The 20,058-nt window shown below is 41.6% G+C and overlaps 1 protein-coding gene across 3 annotated transcripts in view; it reads left to right on the top strand.

The window, feature by feature from the left end:
- The window catches only part of BCL2L13 (BCL2 like 13), a 64,802-nt gene that overhangs the window by 33,997 nt on the left and 10,747 nt on the right, over nt 1–20,058 (top strand). For all 3 annotated transcript variants that reach the window (XM_061638578.1, XM_061638581.1, XM_061638579.1), the window contains exon 6: nt 5,331–5,474. In XM_061638578.1, coding sequence (XP_061494562.1) covers nt 5,331–5,474 — 144 coding nt within the window. The remainder of the gene's footprint in view (nt 1–5,330; nt 5,475–20,058) is intronic.

Here is a 20,058-nt window from a genome sequence, read left to right as displayed (position 1 = left end):
TGGAGAACCCTTGAGGAAAGAACGCAGCCAAAGGCCGCCTCACCTGTACTCTTGTGCCGCCTGTAAGGCCTTGCCGCCGCTCTTGTGCCACCCGTAAGGCCTTGGATCCGCCTCCTCCTCTAGGCCTCGCCGCCGCCGTGGGAAGTTGCTGGTGCCGCCGCCACTCCCACGAGCCTCGATACCTACGGAAGGCCTCCCCGGCCAGGAGCCCCGCTGCTGCTGCTGCTCCCACTGTGGGAGGGCCGAGGCCACTGCCGCCGCCGCTGTCGGGCCTCCTGCGGCCAAGAGCTCGCACCCTCAACCCCGCCGAACTAGGCACCTTGCTGCTGTTGCCACTCGCAGCGCCAAGCCCCACCGCCGGATCCCCGCCGACGCTGAAGGGCCTCCAGCGGCCAAGGGATTGCTGCCTCAACACCACTGAGCCAGGTGCCTCGCCGCCGCTCGCAGCGCCAAGCCACGTGCGCTGGAGAGCGAGCCGCGCTGCTGCTGCCGCCGTCAAAATTCAAGGGAGGGCAGGAGGCTGGTGGAGCGGCCTTAAATGGCCTTCTGCCGCCCCGCCTCCTTTCTGTGCATTATGACAGCGCAACAGCGCGCTGCGTGCGCACACACACACCCCACGATGGCGGCCTGGGCTTCGGCTGTGGCTGCATACTCGCCCCTTTGTCCGGCAGGTACCGGGCATGGAACGGGATTATGGAATCAATCCATCTCTTGTTTGGTCTTTCTCTTTTTCTACTCCCTTCTGTTTTCCCAGCATTATTGTCTTTTCTAGTGAATAATGTCTTCTCATTATGTGTCCAAAGTATAACCTCAGTTTCATCATTTTAGCTTCTAATGATAGTTGTGGTTTAATTTGTTCTAACACCCAATTATTTGTCTTTTTCGCAGTCCATGGTATCTGCAAAGCTCTCCTCCAACACCACATTTCAAATGATGTTTCTCTTATCCACTTTTTTCACTGTCCAAATTTCATATCCATGCATAGAGATTGGGAATACCATGGTCTGAATGATCCTGACTTTAGTGTTCAGTGATACATCTTTGCATTGGTTCTCTCATCACCATTTTGGTTAAGGAATGTGCCAAGGTATTGATAATCCTTGACAAGTTCAATGTCCTCATTGTCAATTTTAAAGTTACATGAATCTTCTGTTATTACTTTAGCCTTCTTGACATTCAGCTGTAGTCCTGCTTTTGTGCTTTCCTCTTTAACTTTCAACAGCATTCGTTTCAGATCATTACTGGTTTCTGCTAGTAGTATGGTATTGTCTGCATAAATTATTGATATTTCTCCCTCCAATTTTCACACCACCTTCATCTTGGTCCAATCCCGCTTTCCATATGATATGTTCTGCGTATAGATTAAATAAATAGGGTGATAAAATACACTCCTGTCTTACCCCCTTTCCAATGGGAAACCAGTTAGTTTCTCCATATTCTTTCCTTACAGTAGTCTCTTGTCCAGAGTATAGGTTGCACATCAGGACAGTCAGATGTTGTGGCACCCCCACTTCTTTTAAAGTATTCAATAGTTTTTCATGATCTACACAATCAAAGGCTTTGCTGTAATCTATAAAACAGGGTGATTTTCTTCTGAAATTTCTTCGTCCTTTCCAGTATCCAATGTATGTTTCCAATGTGATCTCTGGTTCCTGTTCCCTTTCTAAATCCAGCTTGGACATCTGGCATTTCTCGCTCCATATATGGTAAGAGCCTTTGCTGTAGAATCTTGAGCATTACTTTACTTGCATGAGATAGTTTGATAATTACTGCATTCTCTGGGATCCCCTTTCTTTGGAATTGGGATGTGTATTGAACGCTTCCAGTTTGTGGGCCATTGTTTAGTTTTCATATTTGTTGACAACTTTTGTCAAAATTTGGACAGATTCAGTCTCAGTAACTTGTAGCAATTCTATTGGTATGTCATCTATTCCTGGTGATTTGTTTCTTTCAAGTGTTTTAAGAGCAGCTTTCACCTCACATTCTAAAATGTTTGGTTTTTCATCATACGGTTCCTCTGTGAATGAATCTGTCACCCTTGCATCTCTTTTATAGAGTTCTTCAATTTATTGCTTCCATCTTCCTTTTTTTCCATCTCAGTCAGTCAGCGTGTTCCCCTGTTGATTATTCAACATCCCTACTCTTGGTTTAAATTTCCCTTTAATTTCTTTAATCTTTTGGAATAGGGCTCTTGTTCTACCTTTTTTTGTTGTCCTCTTCTATTTCTATATAATAACTATTGCAATAGTTCTCTTTGTCCCTACACACTAGTCACTGTATTATAGCATTTAGGGTTTTGACTGTTTCTATCTCCTTCTGCTTTTGCTTTCCTTCTTTCTTTAACCATTTTAAGAGTTTCTTCATTCATCCATTGATGAATTATGTACACCGCCCAGAGAGCCTTTTTGGCTTAGGGCGGTATATAAATAAAATAAAATAAATAAAATAAAATAAATAAATTGAGGTCTCTCTTTTTAACTAGAGGTATTGTCTTTTTGCTTTCTTCCCTGATAATGTCTCTGACTTCAATCCATAGTTCTTCTATCAACTAAGTTTAAAGCCTCAAATGTGTTCCTTGTTTGATCTTTACATTCTTCTGGGATGTTACATAAATCGTATTTTGGCATTATGATTGCCTTCTTCTTCTTCTTTAGCTTTACTCTGATTTTCGATATTACCAGTTCATGAACTGTACCACAGTCTGCTCCTGGTCTTGTTTTCACAGAAAATATGGAACTACTCCACCTTCTGCTGCCAATTATATAATCAGTTTGATTCCTGTATTGACCATTTGGTGATGTCCACGTGTACAGTCGTCTTTTCAATTGCTCAAAAAATGTGTTCACAAGAAACAAATTATTGACTTCACAGAACTCAATAAATATTTCTCCTGCTTCATTTCTATCTCCTAAGCCCCATTTCCTCATAATTTCTAGTTCTTCTCTGTTCCCTACTTTTGCATTCCAATCCCCCATGATTATCAGCACATCTTATTTTGATGTGTGATCAATTTCTTCCTGTACATCTGCATAAAATTTCTCCAATTCTTCTTCTTTTGTGTTTGCCGTTGGAGCATAGACTTGGATGATGGTTATGTTGATAGGTTTCCTGTTTAATCTCATTGATACCATTCGCTCAAATCTTGCTTTATAGCTCCTAATTGCTTTTGCTACATCACCTCTAACTATTAAAGCAACCCCATTTCTTAATTTCTTATTTCCTGCATAAAATATTTTGTACTTCCCTGATTGACAGTGTCCCATTCCCGTCTATTGTAATTCACTCATGCCAAGTATTATAATGTTGATGTGTTCCATTTCTTGCTTGACAATTTCTTAACTTTCCCTGGTTCATGCTTCTCATATTCCATGTTCCTATTGACTCTCCTTTTGCATCTGTGCGCATCAGCCTCTGGGCTTCATTTCAGCTTTGATCCAGCGGCGTCTTTGCTACTCGTACTTGTCCATTGTTCTTCCCCATTAGCTCGGTGAGTGCTATCTGACCTAGGGGTCTCATTTTCCAGGACTATGTCGTGTTGCATTTTGGAAATTCTGTTCATAGGGTTTTCATGGTAAGAGGTATTCAGAGGTGGTTTACCATTGCCTTCCTCTGAGTTTGGATGCACCTTAGTCTGGTGTCTCAGCTTTGACCATTCCTCCTTGGGTGCCCCTGCTAGGAGTCTAGCCTCTTGTTCTAGACTCCTGACGGCACTGCTCTCAGCTTCTTCAACACTCTCAAACCCCCTCACCACATTAAGGTGTGCATCCTAGAGGTCTACTGAGTTACAGTTTTTAAATACCAGAGCTGCAATCCAAAGAGTCACTTGTGCTCACAAAAACGTGTATGTTAGTTCAGTGGAATTTTTCACTTTCAGCATCTGATACCCATACCAAATATCAGAGTAGCTTGGAATCTCTCCTTCAGTTCCAAAATAATGCCAGTTGATATATGGAGCTATTGTTTAAGGAAAGAACCTGATCTGAAACCATATTGGGCTCATGGAACTAGTTTTATAGTTCTTTGGATCCTGACTCGGGTAACGTGAAACTGTGCACCCATGGGCATGACAGCTCACTTACCAATCACAGCTTTGACTTCACTCATTGGCAAACAGCACTGAGAGGCAAGAACAGTCAAATTGGCTCATTTTATTGACCACTTAGAAGGGTAACTGTACATTTTGCTCTGTAACTTTTTTCTAGGAGGAGACTTAAGTTTTTTATATAAAAAGAAAGCTCAAAGTTGGGGCCATTTGCCAGAGGTACCAGTGAAGGCCTTTGTGGGCACCATGGTACCCAGTGGCACTGGGTTGATTGGTGACCCTTGGAGTAGGCTTTTATGTACGCTGCTTAGAAGTGCTAATGATTAAGCAGAATATAAATGCCTTAATTTTTTTTTAAAAAAGTGAAAATATTGATATCTCCTTGGGATAAAGGAGAGGCTAAATCAAACTAATGACTCTTCCTCGGGGGCGGGGGAGGAAAACCAAGAGTGGTCTCCCTTGGATCAGATAGTGGTGGTTTAACTGAAAAATCGCTGTTAAAGAAGATACAGCCTGTTGCTGAGGATGCCTTTTTTGCACGCCTGGTGTGGATGCACCCAAGGTCAGCTTTGGTTTAAATTTGAATGGAAGACTACATGTGTCTGCTGTAGAATAAAAATGTGGGAGAAACCTCAAAAAATGATCGTTAACAATGTTTTTTTTTTGCAAAGGAAAGGGATTTTCCTTCTGCCCAGTGCCCACCCATACCATCTCCTCTCCTCGCCTCCCTATCCCTACCTCTTCCCTGCTCCTCCTGCTCCCCCATGTCAGTTTCACATATTCTAAGCATGATTGCACAGCAGTAAATATCACTGAACCCAACAAGCATACAAATTATCAAACCTTCCCTCCCTTCCTTCTTCTCTCCCTTCATCCTCCCCTCCTCCCCTTTCCACTCCAGCCATCCCTCCTTATCCTCTGCCTCCGTCATCAGTTTCACCTTTCCGAAGCATGATTGCACAGGAGTAAATCATGTTACCAAATTCTTCCAAGCTACACAGGAAGTGGATTGGACTGTGAAAGACCAACCCACATTGTATTTGCATTTTTACAAATTTGTAGGGCAGTGCAATATCTCAGAGAGGAAGTCAGGTCTCCTGCTTCCCTGGTGCATTCATTATAGCTGCACAATTTCCCTGCTTTTTAAAGTTTGATAGAAATATCTGTGGACTATAGGAGAGTTCTTAAACTACAGGGTTTTTTTGCCTATAAGTTAACAGCAACCCAGAGTGCTACAAATCCTGATCATGTCTCCCTCTTGCACCCTTGCTCCACTCTTTTCTCCAAGGTTTTAGTGCCTCTGGTGATTCTTCAGAGATTCCTAATGGAACTGACAAGACGGGGCCAAGAGCCACTTGGTGCATTGCTGAATTTTGGAGTGACGTATTTGGAGGATTATGTTGCAGACTATATCATCCAGCAAGGTGGATGGGTAAGAAAACTAATGTCTTACTGTATTTTCTTCCTGAGATGATGATCAGATATGTGTATCTTTCAAGTGCAGCACTAGCATTTAAGATTTACTAAACATTCAAAGGAGAGCAGTGTTGATTTTCTTTGTCCATGACAAAACATATTTATTCTTTAGGATAATGCACAAGAGCAAAGAGAACAGGATTATTTTTAAATTGATCATAATTAAAAAGCATTGGTCTTCATGTTTGGCAAACTTCTTCCTAGATGGATGTTCTCTGTGGAATCTAGTCTAGTTCTGTTTTTTTTGGGGGGGGGGGAGGGGAAGGGACAGAAAGCAGGTTTCAGCTATCATAGCCATGGGCAAGTTCAGGATGTCCATTTAGACTGAGCTTGTGTTAATTTTATTGAACTTCTCTGAGTACTTTAAGGAGTAGTGATTTGTATTTATTTTCTTTGATGAACTTTAAAATGTCTTTGCAGAAAACTATTTGATATAACAATAATTCCATGTATAATTATCACGGGGTGCTACTCCCTCTTCTTATTTATCACTTCAGTCACCAAGATACTGGAATTCCTTCTAAAAGCTTGAGCTGGAAGTTCAGATTCCTGTAGGAAATGAATTCTATTTGAATTTATGTACTGAAGGTATGAGGAAACTCTTTAACAATATGCAGTCCTTCCTCCCATCTGTTGTGCTACAACTAGATAGTTGAACTGGAGCTGAGTGAGAATGCCGGTAAATTCCTCTCTGGGAGATAGAATACTGCCGATTTAAGCAGAATTAATCTGGGACTAGTGAAATGACTCCCAAGTTGTTTTTATTGTGAAAGTAAAGCTGGTCAGTGATAAGAAAATCCAAACAGCAAAAACTTATTAATAGTCTCTTTTAAAATTATTTTCTTTTATGTATTTTGATTCTGAACAGGGAACTGGCTGGGTGCAGACAGTGGTTTTACCTGCTTTTTTTGTCACCCTTCTCTCCTTCCCTTTTTTCCTATGAGAGTAAGCATTACGTTGACTGGTACAAATTGCTTTTTTTTGGGTTCAAGAGTCAATGTTCAGATTATGCGTTTGTGACTTCCACCTCTTGTGGAATGAACCAGGATTCCTACATCTGGTTGTGCTTTAGGCCTTGATTTAATGAAAAAGTCGTAGGTTTTTCTGTGTATTGCAGGCAGATTTTGAGTTATATTCTCCATAAGACTACTTCTTTTAATGTGTTGGCACTCTCAGGAAACTATGTTCCATTCCTCAACAGTTTCTATAAAGCCTTTTTTAAGCGTGTATCACAGCGTACAGCTGCTTATGAAATCCCAAGGCATCCTAGCTCTGTCTAAGAGGGAGTGTTCACTGTATGACACTGTTTGTAGTTGACTTGGCTGCCATGTGAACCATGCACTTATCTATTCACCTCTAACTAGGCATAAAATTAGACTGACAGAAGCTGCATAACCAACAGGGCAGAGCTATTTTTAAAACTATGCAGGAAAAGTGAGTAAAGAATTGAAATGGTGATAATTTTTAAACTGAATAAATTAGCCTTGATTAACTGTTCCTAGGAGAAGGGTGAGATCTTTGTGACAGTGTGGATATTTTGATCTTCATATCACCGTGCACAGTGTTCAGTTTTGTGGCTGGTACTTAGTTTTAGTTTGATTTGGTTTAACAAGCTTGTGTTTAAGAAACTGTGAGACTGCATTCTATGTTTGATTTTTCGAAATTAATTGAGTTTTCTTGAAACATTTGTTGTTATGTGCCTTCAAGTCGACTAGGACTTATGGGGACCCTATGAATCAGCTACCTCCAACAGCATCTGTCGTTAACCACCCTGTTCAGATCTTGTAAGTTCAGGTCTGTGGCTTCCTTTATGGAATCAATTCATCTCTTGTTTGGTCTTCCTCTTTTTCTACTCCCTTCTGTTTTTCCCAGCGTTATTGTCTTCTCTAGTGAATCATGTCTTCTCATTATGTGTCCAAAGTATGATAACCTCAGTTTTATCATTTTAGCTTCTAATGATAGTTGTGGTTTAATTTGTTCTAACACCCAATTATTTGTCTTTTTCGCAGCCCATGGTATCTGCAAAGCTCTCCTCCAACACCACATTTCAAATGAGTTGATTTTTCTCTTATCTGCTTTTTTCACTGTCCAACTTTCACATCCATACATAGAGATCGGAAATACCATGGTCTGAATGATCCTGACTTTAGTGTTCAGTGATTCATCTTTACATTTGAGGACCTTTTCTAGTTCTCTCACAGCTGCCCCTCCCCAGTGCTAGCCTTCTTCTGATTTCTTGACTATTGTCTCCATTTTGGTTAATGACTGTGCCGAGGTATTGATAATCCTTGACAAGTTCAATGTCCTCATTGTCAACTTTAAAGTTACATAAATCTTCTGTTGTCATTACTTTAGTCTTCTTGACGTTCAGCTGTAGTCCTGCTTTTGTGCTTTCCTCTTTAACTTTCATCAGCATTCGTTTTAAATCATTACTGGTTTCTGCTAGTAGTATGGTATCGTCTCCATATCCTAAATTATTTATTTATTTATTGCACTTGAAGCTCTCTGGGCGGTTTACAGCAATCAAAAACATTAAAACAAATATACAATTTAAAACACATATTTTAAAAACACATATTTTAAAAACAATTTAAAACACAATTTTAAAATTTAAAACAATATAAAAACAATTTAAAACACATGCTAAAATGCCTGGGAGAAGAGGAAAGTCTTGACCTGGCACCGAAAAGATAACAGTGTTGGCGCCAGGTGCACCTCGTCACACAGATTGTTCCATACTTTGGGGGCCACCACAGAGAAAGCCCTCTCCCTTGTTTCCACCCTCCGAGCTTCCCTTGGAGTAGGCACCCGGAGGAGGGCCTTTGATCTTGACCGTAGTGTACGGGTGGGTTCGTATCGGGAAAGGCGTTGCATCAGGTATTGTAGTCCCAAGCCGTGTAAGGCTTTATAGATCAAAACCAGCACCCTGAATCAAGCTCGGAAACATACAAGCAGCCAATGCAAGCTTGCCAGAATCGGTTTTATATGTTCGGACTGTCTGGTCCCTGTTACCAATCTGGCCGCTGCATTTTGCACAAGCTGCAGTTTCCGAACCGTCTTCAAAGGCAGCCCCACGTAGAGTGCATTACAGTAATCTAATTTGGAGGTTACCAGAGCATGGACAACTGAAGCCAGGTTATCCCTGTCCAGATAGGGACGTAGTTGGGCCACCAACCGAAGTTGGTAGAAGGCACTCTGTGCCACCGAGGCTACCTGAGCCTCAAGTGACAAAGATGGTTCTAGGGGGAGTGCAACCCTATCCAGAACAGGTTGGACATCCACCATCCAGTCAGAAGAACCACCCACTAGCAGCATCTCAGTCTTGTCTGGATTGAACCTGAGTTTATTAGCCCTCATCCAGTCAATTGTCGCAGCCAGGCACCGGTTCAGCACATTGACAGCCTCACCTGAAGAAGATGAAAAGGAGAAATAGAGCTGCGTGTTTTCAGCATACTGATGGCAACGCACTCCAAAGCTCCAGATGACCGCACCCAACGGTTTCATGTAGATGTTGAACAGCATGGGGGACAGAACTGACCCCTGCGGAACCCCATACTGGAGAGTCCAGGGTGTCAAGCAATGTACCCCAAGCACCACCTTCTGGAGCCCACCTGCCAAGTAGGAGTGGAACCACCGCAATGCAGTACCTCCCACTCCCAACTCCCCAGAAGGATACCATGGTCGATGGTATAGAAAGCCGCTGAGAGATCAAGGGGAATCAAGAGAGTCACACTCCCCCTGTCTCTCTCCCGACAAAGGTCATCATACAGGACAACCAAGGCTGTTCCCTTGCCAAAACCAGGCCTGAAACCCGACTGAAATGGATCCAGATAATCAGTCTCATCCAAGAGTGTCTGGAGCTGGCCTGCAACCAATTATTGATATTTCTCCCTCCAATTTTCACACCTCCTTCATCTTGGTCCAATCCCACTTTCCGTATGATATGTTCTGCATATAGATTAAATAAATAGGGTGATAAAATATACCCCTGTCTCATGGTACTCCATCAATAAAGGATTTTTGTTGTATTTAAAAGTTTTGCCAGAAGTCTTCTTAAAATTGGAACTTCAAATTGTATGCTGTTTGGAAGCTCAGAATGCATAGTAGGTGCTTTTGCTGATTGTTCACTCATGATAGTGCAGCAGAAAAGGAGAATTGGCCATGGTACTGCCCCTGAGCTGCTTAAGCCAATGCAAGATGCAACCAGACCTCCTAAACTGCCTGTCATGGTGAGCCTGTCCAAGGAGGAATCACCAACAATATTTTTTGGGGGGCTGGGCAGGGAACTAGCTAAAAGCTGATAAAAGGCTAAAATGGATGGGAAATCAGCTTTTCCATCAGAGGCAAGGGAATAGTGAAGAGTCTTCCTCTGTGTTCCATTAGTCATCAGGGAGTCATCTGAGAGGCTAAAGCACCCAAGCCAAAATATAAGTGCCAAAGACATTTGAAGAGAGACACTCTATACAAGTGTTTATACTCTATGCAAGAAGCCTCTGAGCCAAGGTGGGTGAACTAGAGTGCTGGTCTTAGAGGACAGCATTGATATAGTGTGTGTAATGGAAACCTGATAAAATAAAAAGAACCAGTGGGATTCAATTATATCTGGGTATCAACTCTATAAGAAAGATAGGAAAGAATGTACTGGAGGTGGTGTCACTCTGTATGTCAAAGAGGGCATTGAGTCCAGAAGCGAGAAATTCCAAAAGCGGCAGACTCCTCCACAGAAACATTGTGGGCAGTGATACCGGGCCCCAAGAGTAATTTACTACTGGAGACATGCTGTCTTCCCCCTGATCAAAATGCTCATGGAGATCTTGAGATATAGAATGAAATCAAGGAGGTATCCAAATGAAGAAATATTGTAGTAATGGGTGACCTTAACTACCATTATATATACTGGCTACATATGTGCTCCGGTCACGAAAAAGAGGTGAATTTTCTAGTTACCCTAAATGACTGTGCCCTAGAACAACTGATCATATACTGTAACTGACCAGAGAGACTGTGATCTTAAGTGGCACCCAGGACTTACTGCATGATGTGTTGTTGAACCAGTCAGGAGCAGTGACCATAGTGCTATTAAGTTAAACAAGAATTTAAAGAGCCAACTGCCAAGAAAATCTAGCACAATCACATTTGACTTCAAAAGAGGAAACTTTCCCAAAAATGAGGGGATAGGTAAGGAGGAAATTGAAAGGCAAAGTCAAGAGAGTAAGATCATTCCCAAATTCATGGGAATTGTTTAAAAACACAACATTAGAAGCTCAACTGAAGATCAGGAAAGCAGATCAGGAAAGGGAACACCAGAGCCAAGAGGATGCCAGCATGGTTAACAAGCAGAATCAGATGCTATTAGAGACTAGAAGGCTTCTTTCCAAATATTGAAGTCTTGTTCAAATGAGAACACAAACTTTTTGGCAAAAGAAGGGCAAGGAGGCAATAAAGGATGCTAAAAAAAATTTGAGGAGCACATTGCTAAAGACATAAAGGCCAATAACAAAAAATTACTTAAATATGTTAGTAGCAGGAGACCATTGAGGGAGGCTATTGGACCCCTGGATGACAAAAGTGTGCTAAAGGAGGATAAGGAGGTTGAAGAGAAGCTGAATGAGTTCTTTGCATCTGTCTTCATCGTAGAAGATACAGGGGAGATCCCTGTGCCTGAACTAACTTTTGTAGCGATGGAGTCTAAAGAACTGAGGCAGATAGTGATGGCAAGAGATGAAGTTCTAGGCCTAATAAATGAAATTACAAACTGACAAATTGCTGAGTCTAGATGGCATCCACGTGAGAGTTGTTAAAGAACTCAAATGTGACGCTGCTGATCTTCCAACAAAAATATGTAAGTTGTCCCTCTGATCAGCCTTCATGCCTGAAGACTGGAAGGTAGCCAATTGAACACCAATATTTAAAAAGGGATCTGGGGGGATCCTGGAAATTGCAGCTAACTGTCAGACGAAGGTAGTGCATCAGCTTTCTCTTGGCGGACTTACAATCTTGGTCAAACCAGATATTACCAGAACACCTGTTGACCATAAGATGTCTTTTCTGGACCAATCTAGGTTTTAAATAGGACAGAATGGTCTGGTAGGCTTTCAAAGGGTCCACCTCAGAGTTCAAAACCCCTTGTCGAAGGGATTGGAGGGTATTACCCTCAAAAAGATTTGCTATAGAGAAGGACAGATTAGTAGACCAACGTACTCTCCGTTCCGCAACTACTGATCCCTCCATAGGCGGCAAGAATTGAGGGAAAGTCGAAAACGGAAGGCTCAGATTTAACAGCAGAGGAAAGTGGTCACTTTCCATCCTGTTATCAACAGCAAATCCAAGGACATCTGATAACAAAGAGTGGGAAACCAACGCAAAATCAATTGTGCTTGCGCCCCGGTTAGTTAAATAGGTAAAAGAACCTTTAGAAGTGTCAACATCAGAGCCATTCAGAATTTCAAACGCTTACCCTGTCTGTTCGATTTTTTTGTCCTGCAAAATCCTATAGGTCATGGGAGCCTGACAAGTAGGACCCCAATTTGTAGATGCTTTTGATTCCATAGATAGGAATCTTCTGTGGAATAAATTGGCGCCTCCTATCTCTGTTAAAGGCACTGCATACCAATACAACCGTACGTGTGAGGGTGGGAACCTCTGGCTCTTTAACGGATCCTATTGCGGTAGATAAAGGGGTAAAGCAGGGTTGCCTTTTGGCTCCCCTCTTTTTAACCTTTACCTTAATGGCATTGTTTCTGAACTATCTGGCCCAGAATTTTTTTCCCCCTCCATTGGAAGTAGGAAAATCTCTATTCTTTTATATGCAGACGATATGATTTTACTTTCTATTACTCTTATTGGTTTACGGAGAATTTTACGAAAACTTGAGGACTATTGTATTAAGGAAAAGTTACAGATTATGAGAAGACAAAAGTGCTGGTATTTGGTAAAAGGTATGTCAAGTCCAAATGGGCAATAGCTGAGCACCAACTTGAACAATGTCGATCCTTTAAATATCTGAGAGTACATTTTTCTGATACACTTTCTTGGAAAAAGCATTTAGAAATGACCAAAGCATTAGCAGCAAGAACTTGCGGGGCTATCCTTAAATTTTATCGTACGGTGGGTGGTAACCTAACTGAGCCCTCTTTAAAAATCTTCCAGTGAAAGGTTATCCCCCAGATTACATATGGAGCAGCAGTATGGGGCTGGGACGAAATCTGTACTGCTAGCCTGGAGGTTATTCAAAATAACTTCTTGAGAAGACTTCTGGCATTACCCCTTGGTACTCCAGCTGCGTCGCTTCGAGCAGAAGTGGGGCTTCCCCTGCTTAGAGCCCGTATACATAATATTCTTGTTAATTTTCGGAGATCCATAAAAGAATCACTGGCCAAAATATTTTTAAATCTCTGTTTTGATCAGGCTGCTGGTGTTAGGCTATGGAGTATAAGAACAGACAACCTACTCCAAGTTTATCATATATCACCTCAGGATCCTTCCCTTCTAGCTAATAAAACGAAGCTACGCGATGCTATCTACTGACATTGTGCCTATTTAGACAAACTGAGTTTGATTAACTCTAGAGCTTCTCACTGGTACTGGCTTTTTAAACTTGATCACGCCAGAGCAGCATATTTGACTCTGTCTATCCCTGTAATTCTTAGGCAGGCATTTACGGCGCTTCGCTTCTACACCATGCCAAATGCGGTAAGGGAAGGTCGTCTTTCTGGGATGCCATGGGCTCAGAGACTCTGTGTATGCGGAACATTGGAGGTGGAGGATCTTCCCCATTATCTGTTGTCTTGTCCTATTTACTTGAATCCTCGAGCAAAGTATTTGAAGGGCTTGCTGGCAAGTCAGTACCTGGTCTCAGATCGTGAAAAAATATGCTACCTGATGTAGAAGCCTATATTATGCATAGAGTGTTCTTATTTGCCCTGGCAGCGCAAAAACTACAAGCAAATTATATATCAAACTGACACCTTTGGGGGCTCTACGTGGTAACAGTAATCTCCATAAGGCCCTTTTATATGATCATGGTCTGATAAGCCCTATACGGCCCTTCTGAGCTGTTTTTACTTTATAGTGATCCCTTATTGTGAACTGTATTACTTTTTCTTAATTTCAAATGGACTGTTTTGGCCTTTTAATATTAACTGTTTTAGCTTTGCTTATTTTAAAACGGAATGTGTGTTGGACTTGTGCGATGGCCTATGGCTCTGCAAATAAAGTGAAAGTGAAGTGGAAATTGCAGGCTGGTTAGCTTAACATCTGTTTGGGAAAATTGGTGGAAAATATTTTCAAGGATAAGTCCTTTCTCACAAACTTATTAGGGTTCTTTGAGAATGCCAGCTTTTGACAAAAGTACAGCAACAGAGACCTCTGTGATAGAATAAGAGAAGTCCTCTTATGAATCAGGAATTGGTTAAGTAAAAGGAAGCAGAGAGTAGGAATAAATTGTCAGTTCTCCCAGTGGAGGAATATAGGTTTTTAACTTGTTCATAAATGATCTAGAGTTAAGGGTGAGTAGTGAGATAACTAAGTTTGCTGAAGGTACTAAATTGTTCAGGGTTGTTAAAGAGATTGCGAAGAGTTCCAAAAGGACCTCTCGAAATTAAGTGATGGGGTGGTAAAATGACAAATGCAGTTCAGTGTGAACAAATATAAAATGATGTGCGTTGAGATGAAAAATCTTACAGTCACATATACACCCATGGGGTCTGAATTGATGAGGAACGAGACCATTGGGTCATGGTGGATAGCTCAATGAAGATGTTGATCCAGTGTGCAGCAGCTGTGAAAAAGGGAAATTTGTTGCTAGAGATCATTAGGAAAGAAATTTAAAATAAAACTGCTGATATCATAGTGCCGTTATACAAATCTATGGTGTGACCATATTTGGAGTACTATGTACAGTTCTGGTCACCTCACCTTAAAAAAGATATTGTAGAGTTGAAGAGGTTCAGAAAAGGGAATCAAATGATCAAGGGGATGGAGCGACTCCCCTGTGAGGAAAGATTGCAGCATTTGGAGCTTTTTAGTTCAGAGAAAAGGTGAGTAAGAGATGACTTGCTAGAAATTAATAACATTATGGATGGCATGGAGAAAATGGGTATAGAAAAGTTTTTCTCCCTCTCTCATAACACTAAAACTCAAGGACATCCAGTGAAGCTGAATGTTGGAAGATTCAGGACAGAAAAAAGAACTTTTTCATGCAATTCTGAATACCAGTTGCTGGAAGCTGTAGGAGCGGCAAGTGCTCTTGTGCTCAGTTCCTGTTTGCAAGTTTCCCACAGGCATCTGGGTTGGCCACTATGATAACAGAATGATGGACTAGATGGACCATTGCCTGATCTAGCAGGCTTATGTTCTTATGAGTGTGGTGGGGTTTTTTTACTTATTACCTGGCCTTTGTTCTAAGGTCCCAGGACAGGTTACAACAATTTGAAATACAACATTAAAAGCAGTTTAAAACAAACTAAGATTACAAGAATATATCCCTCAAGTGTTCAAAGGCCAGGGTAACAAGTCTTCATCATACAATGAAAACTGTATTATGAAGGTGCCAGCAGACCTTTGAGGAGAGAATTCCACAACTTGAGGTTTGCCACAATGAATGTCCTATTCTAGGTCACCACCCCTGAGCTTCTGAGGGGTGGAACTACCAAGAGGACCCCATCTGCTGATCTTAACACCCAAGAGGGTCTGTAAGGAAGGAGGTGATCTTTCAGATATTTGGGGCCTGGTCAGATATTTGGGCTCTAAACACCTACGTGTTGAATTGGACCTGAAAATGAACTGGCAACCAGTGTAGCTGTTTTAAAATGGAACCCTAGCCAGGAATCTGGCTACTGCATTTTCGACCAGATGAATTATCCAAGTAGTCTTTAAGGGCAGCTCCACGTAGAGTGCATTGCAATAATCCATTAGGGCCTCCAAACTTGCTTGCTGGAAAAGCACAAAGTCTTCAATATATTCTTGGATGGGCATACCAAGGACATGGGAAGAACTGTCTTTTCTATAGTTAGGACTTTCTGATAATATCAAGTCTTTCTACAGAGGAGCCAGTGGTAGAAATTGTATAGCCTCAGGAGCTCTAGAAAATGGAAATATTCCAGGCCAAGTGAGTTATTTTCTAGACTTGGAAAATAATTTGGGTGAAGTAAAAATACTCATTATGTAACATGGGACACACATATAGAAGAATAAAATACTATAAGCTAAGGATGGTATTCAACAAAGTTCTACTTGGAGTAGACTAATTGAAATTAATGACCCTTAGCCATGTCCATTCACTTCAGTGGGTCTACTCGGAGTAGGACTAGCATAGAATACCACCCTAAATATTTAGAACAGTGGCGTCCTAGTAAAATGGGAAGTCAGTCAATTGTAGATTTCCTCATATTTGGAGGGTTTTTGCAGAAAGGACAGCCTTTAAGAGGAAGATTGGTACTGGGAGTAAGTCATGGAATTCAGTGGGGCTTGCTTCTAAATAGTCGTTTATAGGATCATGCTGCGAGACCATAAAACCTAAACCTAGGACAAACCTAGCACATTAAAAAGGTTGGTGAACTCCTTTTTGTTCTGCTTGGAAAAAGACATGTTTGTATATTGCTTTTGCTTTTCTAAGTGAGAAGGTGGATTACTCATATTTTGAGTGTGAAGCAGTCAGTAAATGACTGCTCATTAATGAAACCTGCATGAATCTGTTTTTATAACAATATCAGGAAGAACCAAGATGGGAGAACTGGAGTGCTTGGTCTTAGAGAAGAGCATTAATATAGTGAGCATAACCGAGACCTGGTGGAATGGAGAAAACCAGTAGGATACGGTTATCCCTGGATATAAACTATAACGGAAGGACAGGGAAGGACTTATTGGTGGCGGAGTCGCTCTATACGTGAAAGAAGGCATTGAATCCAGCAAGCTCGAAACCCCAAAAGAGGCAGACTCCTCCACAGAATCGTTGTGGGTGGTGATACCGTGCCCCAGGAGGGACTTAATACTGGGAACGATCTATCGTCCCCCTGATCAAAATGCTCAGGGAGACCTGGAGATGAGATATGAAATTGAGGAAGCATCCAAACTAGGAAATGTGGTAGTAATGGGTGACTTCAACTACCCGGACATAGACTGGCTGCATATATGTTCCAGTCATGACAAAGAAGCAAAGTTTCTAGATATTCTAAATGACTATTCCCTAGACCAGTTGGTCATGGAACCGACCAGAGGGACGGCAACCCTGGACTTAATCCTCAGTGGGGACCGGGACCTGGTGCGAGATGTAAGTGTTGTTGAACCGATTGGGAGCAGTGACCACAGTGCTATTAAATTAAACATACATGTAACTGGCCAATTGCCAAGAAAATCCAGCACGGTCACATTTGACTTCAAAAGAGGAAACTTCACAAAAATGAGGGGATTGGTAAAAAGAAAGCTGAAAAACAAAGTCCAGAGGGTCACATCACTCGAAAATGCTTGGAAGTTGTTTAAAAACACTATATTAGAAGCTCAACTGGAGTGCATACCGCAGATCAGAAAAGGTACCGCCAGGGCCAAGAAGATGCCAGCATGGTTAACGAGCAAAGTCAAGGAAGCTCTTAGAGGCAAAAAGTCTTCCTTCAGAAAATGGAAGTCTTGTCCGAATGAAGAAAATAAAAAAGAACACAAACTCTGGCAAAAGAAATGCAAGAAGACAATAAGGGATGCTAAAAAAGAATTTGAGGAGCACATTGCTAAGAACATAAAAACCAACAACAAAAAATTCTATAAATACATTCAAAGCAGGAGACCATCTAGGGAGACGATTGGACCCTTGGATGATAAGGGAGTCAAAGGTGTCCTAAAGAACGATAAGGAGATTGCAGAGAAGCTAAATGAATTCTTTGCATCTGTCTTCACAGTGGAAGATATAGGGCAGATCCCTGAACCTGAACTAACATTTGCAGGAAGGGATTCTGAGGAACTGAGACAAATAGTGGTAACGAGAGAGGAAGTTCTAAGCTTAATGGACAATATAAAAACTGACAAATCACCGGGCCCGGATGGCATCCACCCGAGAGTTCTCAAAGAACTCAAAGGTGAAATTGCTGATCTGCTAACTAAAATATGTAACTTGTCCCTTGGGTCCTCCTCCGTGCCTGAGGACTGGAAAGTGGCAAATGTAACACCAATCTTCAAAAAGGGATCCAGAGGGGATCCCGGAAATTACAGGCCAGTTAGCTTAACTTCTGTCCCTGGAAAACTGGTAGAAAGTATTATTAAAGCTAGATTAACTAAGCACATAGAAGAACAAGCCTTCCTGAAGCAGAGCCAGCATGGCTTCTGCAAGGGAAAGTCCTGTCTCAGTAACCTATTAGCATTCTTTGAGAGTGTCAACAAGCATATAGATAGAGGTGATCCAGTGGACATAGTGTACTTAGACTTTCAAAAAGTGTTTGACAAGGTACCTCACCAAAGGCTTCTGAGGAAGCTTAGCAGTCATGGAATAAGAGGAGAGGTCCTCTTGTGGATAAGGAATTGGTTAAGAAGCAGAAAGCAGAGAGTAGGAATAAACGGACAGTTCTCCCAATGGAGGGCTGTAGAAAGTGGAGTCCCTCAAGGATCGGTATTGGGACCTGTACTTTTCAACTTGTTCATTAATGACCTAGAATTAGGAGTGAGCAGTGAAGTGGCCAAGTTTGCTGACGACACTAAATTGTTCAGGGTTGTTAACACAAAAAGGGATTGCGAAGAGCTCCAAAAAGACCTCTCCAAACTGAGTGAATGGGCGGAAAAATGGCAAATGCAATTCAATATAAACAAGTGTAAAATTATGCATATTGGAGCAAAAAATCTTAATTTCACATATACGCTCATGGGGTCTGAACTGGCGGTGACCGACCAGGAGAGAGACCTCGGGGTTGTAGTGGACAGCACGATGAAAATGTCGACCCAGTGTGCGGCAGCTGTGAAAAAGGCAAATTCCATGCTAGCAATAATTAGGAAAGGTATTGAAAATAAAACAGCCGATATCATCATGCCGTTCTATAAATCTATGGTGCGGCCGCATTTGGAATACTGTGTACAGTTCTGGTCGCCTCATCTCAAAAAGGATATTATAGAGTTGGAAAAGGTTCAGAAGAGGGCAACCAGAATGATCAAGGGGATGGAGCGACTCCCTTACGAGGAAAGGTTGCAGCATTTGGGGCTTTTTAGTTTAGAGAAAAGGTGGGTCAGAGGAGACATGATAGAAGTGTATAAAATTATGCATGGCATTGAGAAAGTGGATAGAGAAAAGTTCTTCTCCCTCTCTCATAATACTAGAACTCGTGGACATTCAAAGAAGCTGAATGTTGGAAGATTCAGGACAGACAAAAGGAAGTACTTCTTTACTCAGTGCATAGTTAAACTATGGAATTTGCTCCCACAAGATGCAGTAATGGCCACCAGCTTGGATGGCTTTAAAAGAAGGTTAGACAAATTCATGGAGGACAGGGCTATCAATGGCTACTAGTCATGATGGCTGTGCTCTGCCACCCTAGTCAGAGGCAGCATGCTTCTGAAAACCAGTTGCCGGAAGCCTCAGGAGGGGAGAGTGTTCTTCCACTCGGGTCCTGCTTGCGGGCTTCACCCAGGCACCTGGTTGGCCACTGTGAGAACAGGATGCTGGACTAGATGGGCCACTGACCTGATCCAGCAGGCTCTTCTTATGTTCTTATGTTCTTAATGGAGATGCAGTTGCAGTTTCTAAATTATCTTAGAAGCATGCATGTAAGCAATAGCTTCTGACCTAAAGAAAACATTCATTAATAGGCAAAAAAACCCTTGCAGTTTGAGAATAAACCTACAGCCAATAGATATTTCTATCAAACTTTAAAAAACAGGGAAATTGGGCAGCTACAGTGAATGCACCAGGGGAGTAGGAGACCTGACCTCCTCTTTGAGGTATTGTATTGCCTTACAAATTTGTAGAAATGCAAACACAATTTGGGTTGGTCTTTTACAGTCCAATCCTCTTCCTGTGTAGCTTGGAAGAGTTTGGTAACATGTGCTTCTGAGCATATAGTGAGTGGTAGCAACATCTGCAATCAGTCCAAATAACAGAAACGTGCTGTATTGGTCTTGTTTTAGGGAAGAAGCAACAATATTAAGACAGTTGATATAGTTCAGATAGTCACTTTAAATAAGTTTGATTTAGTTTGCATTTTTAGTGAAGCTTCTTATAGTAAATCATTTTCTTTTGCTTCTGTTTCTGTGAATATGTGAAGTATTTGCATAATTTACATTAAAAAGACTCCGAAAACAATAGTTAAATAATGGCACTGACTAGTCTGCAGAATAGTCTCCAGTGCACATGAGGAGTGTCTCTGCATAAGATAAAACGGTGAAAGGTGAAATATATTCTAGCAAAATTCTAGGCATTTTTAATTGACCATGCCCACCCTTCCTTGAGTGGTTTAAGCATAGCAGGCTAAACACATGCATCTTGCAGGCCAAATTTGTTTTTTCCAACAGCTAGACTCATTGCTTAAGCAGCAACATATTGTAATCAGTCTAATTTTACATCAAAATGC

Source organism: Rhineura floridana, chromosome 8 (genome assembly GCF_030035675.1).
Source record: "Rhineura floridana isolate rRhiFlo1 chromosome 8, rRhiFlo1.hap2, whole genome shotgun sequence".
Lineage (NCBI taxonomy): Eukaryota > Metazoa > Chordata > Lepidosauria > Squamata > Rhineuridae > Rhineura > Rhineura floridana.
This window is presented reverse-complemented; position numbering and strand designations above follow the sequence as displayed.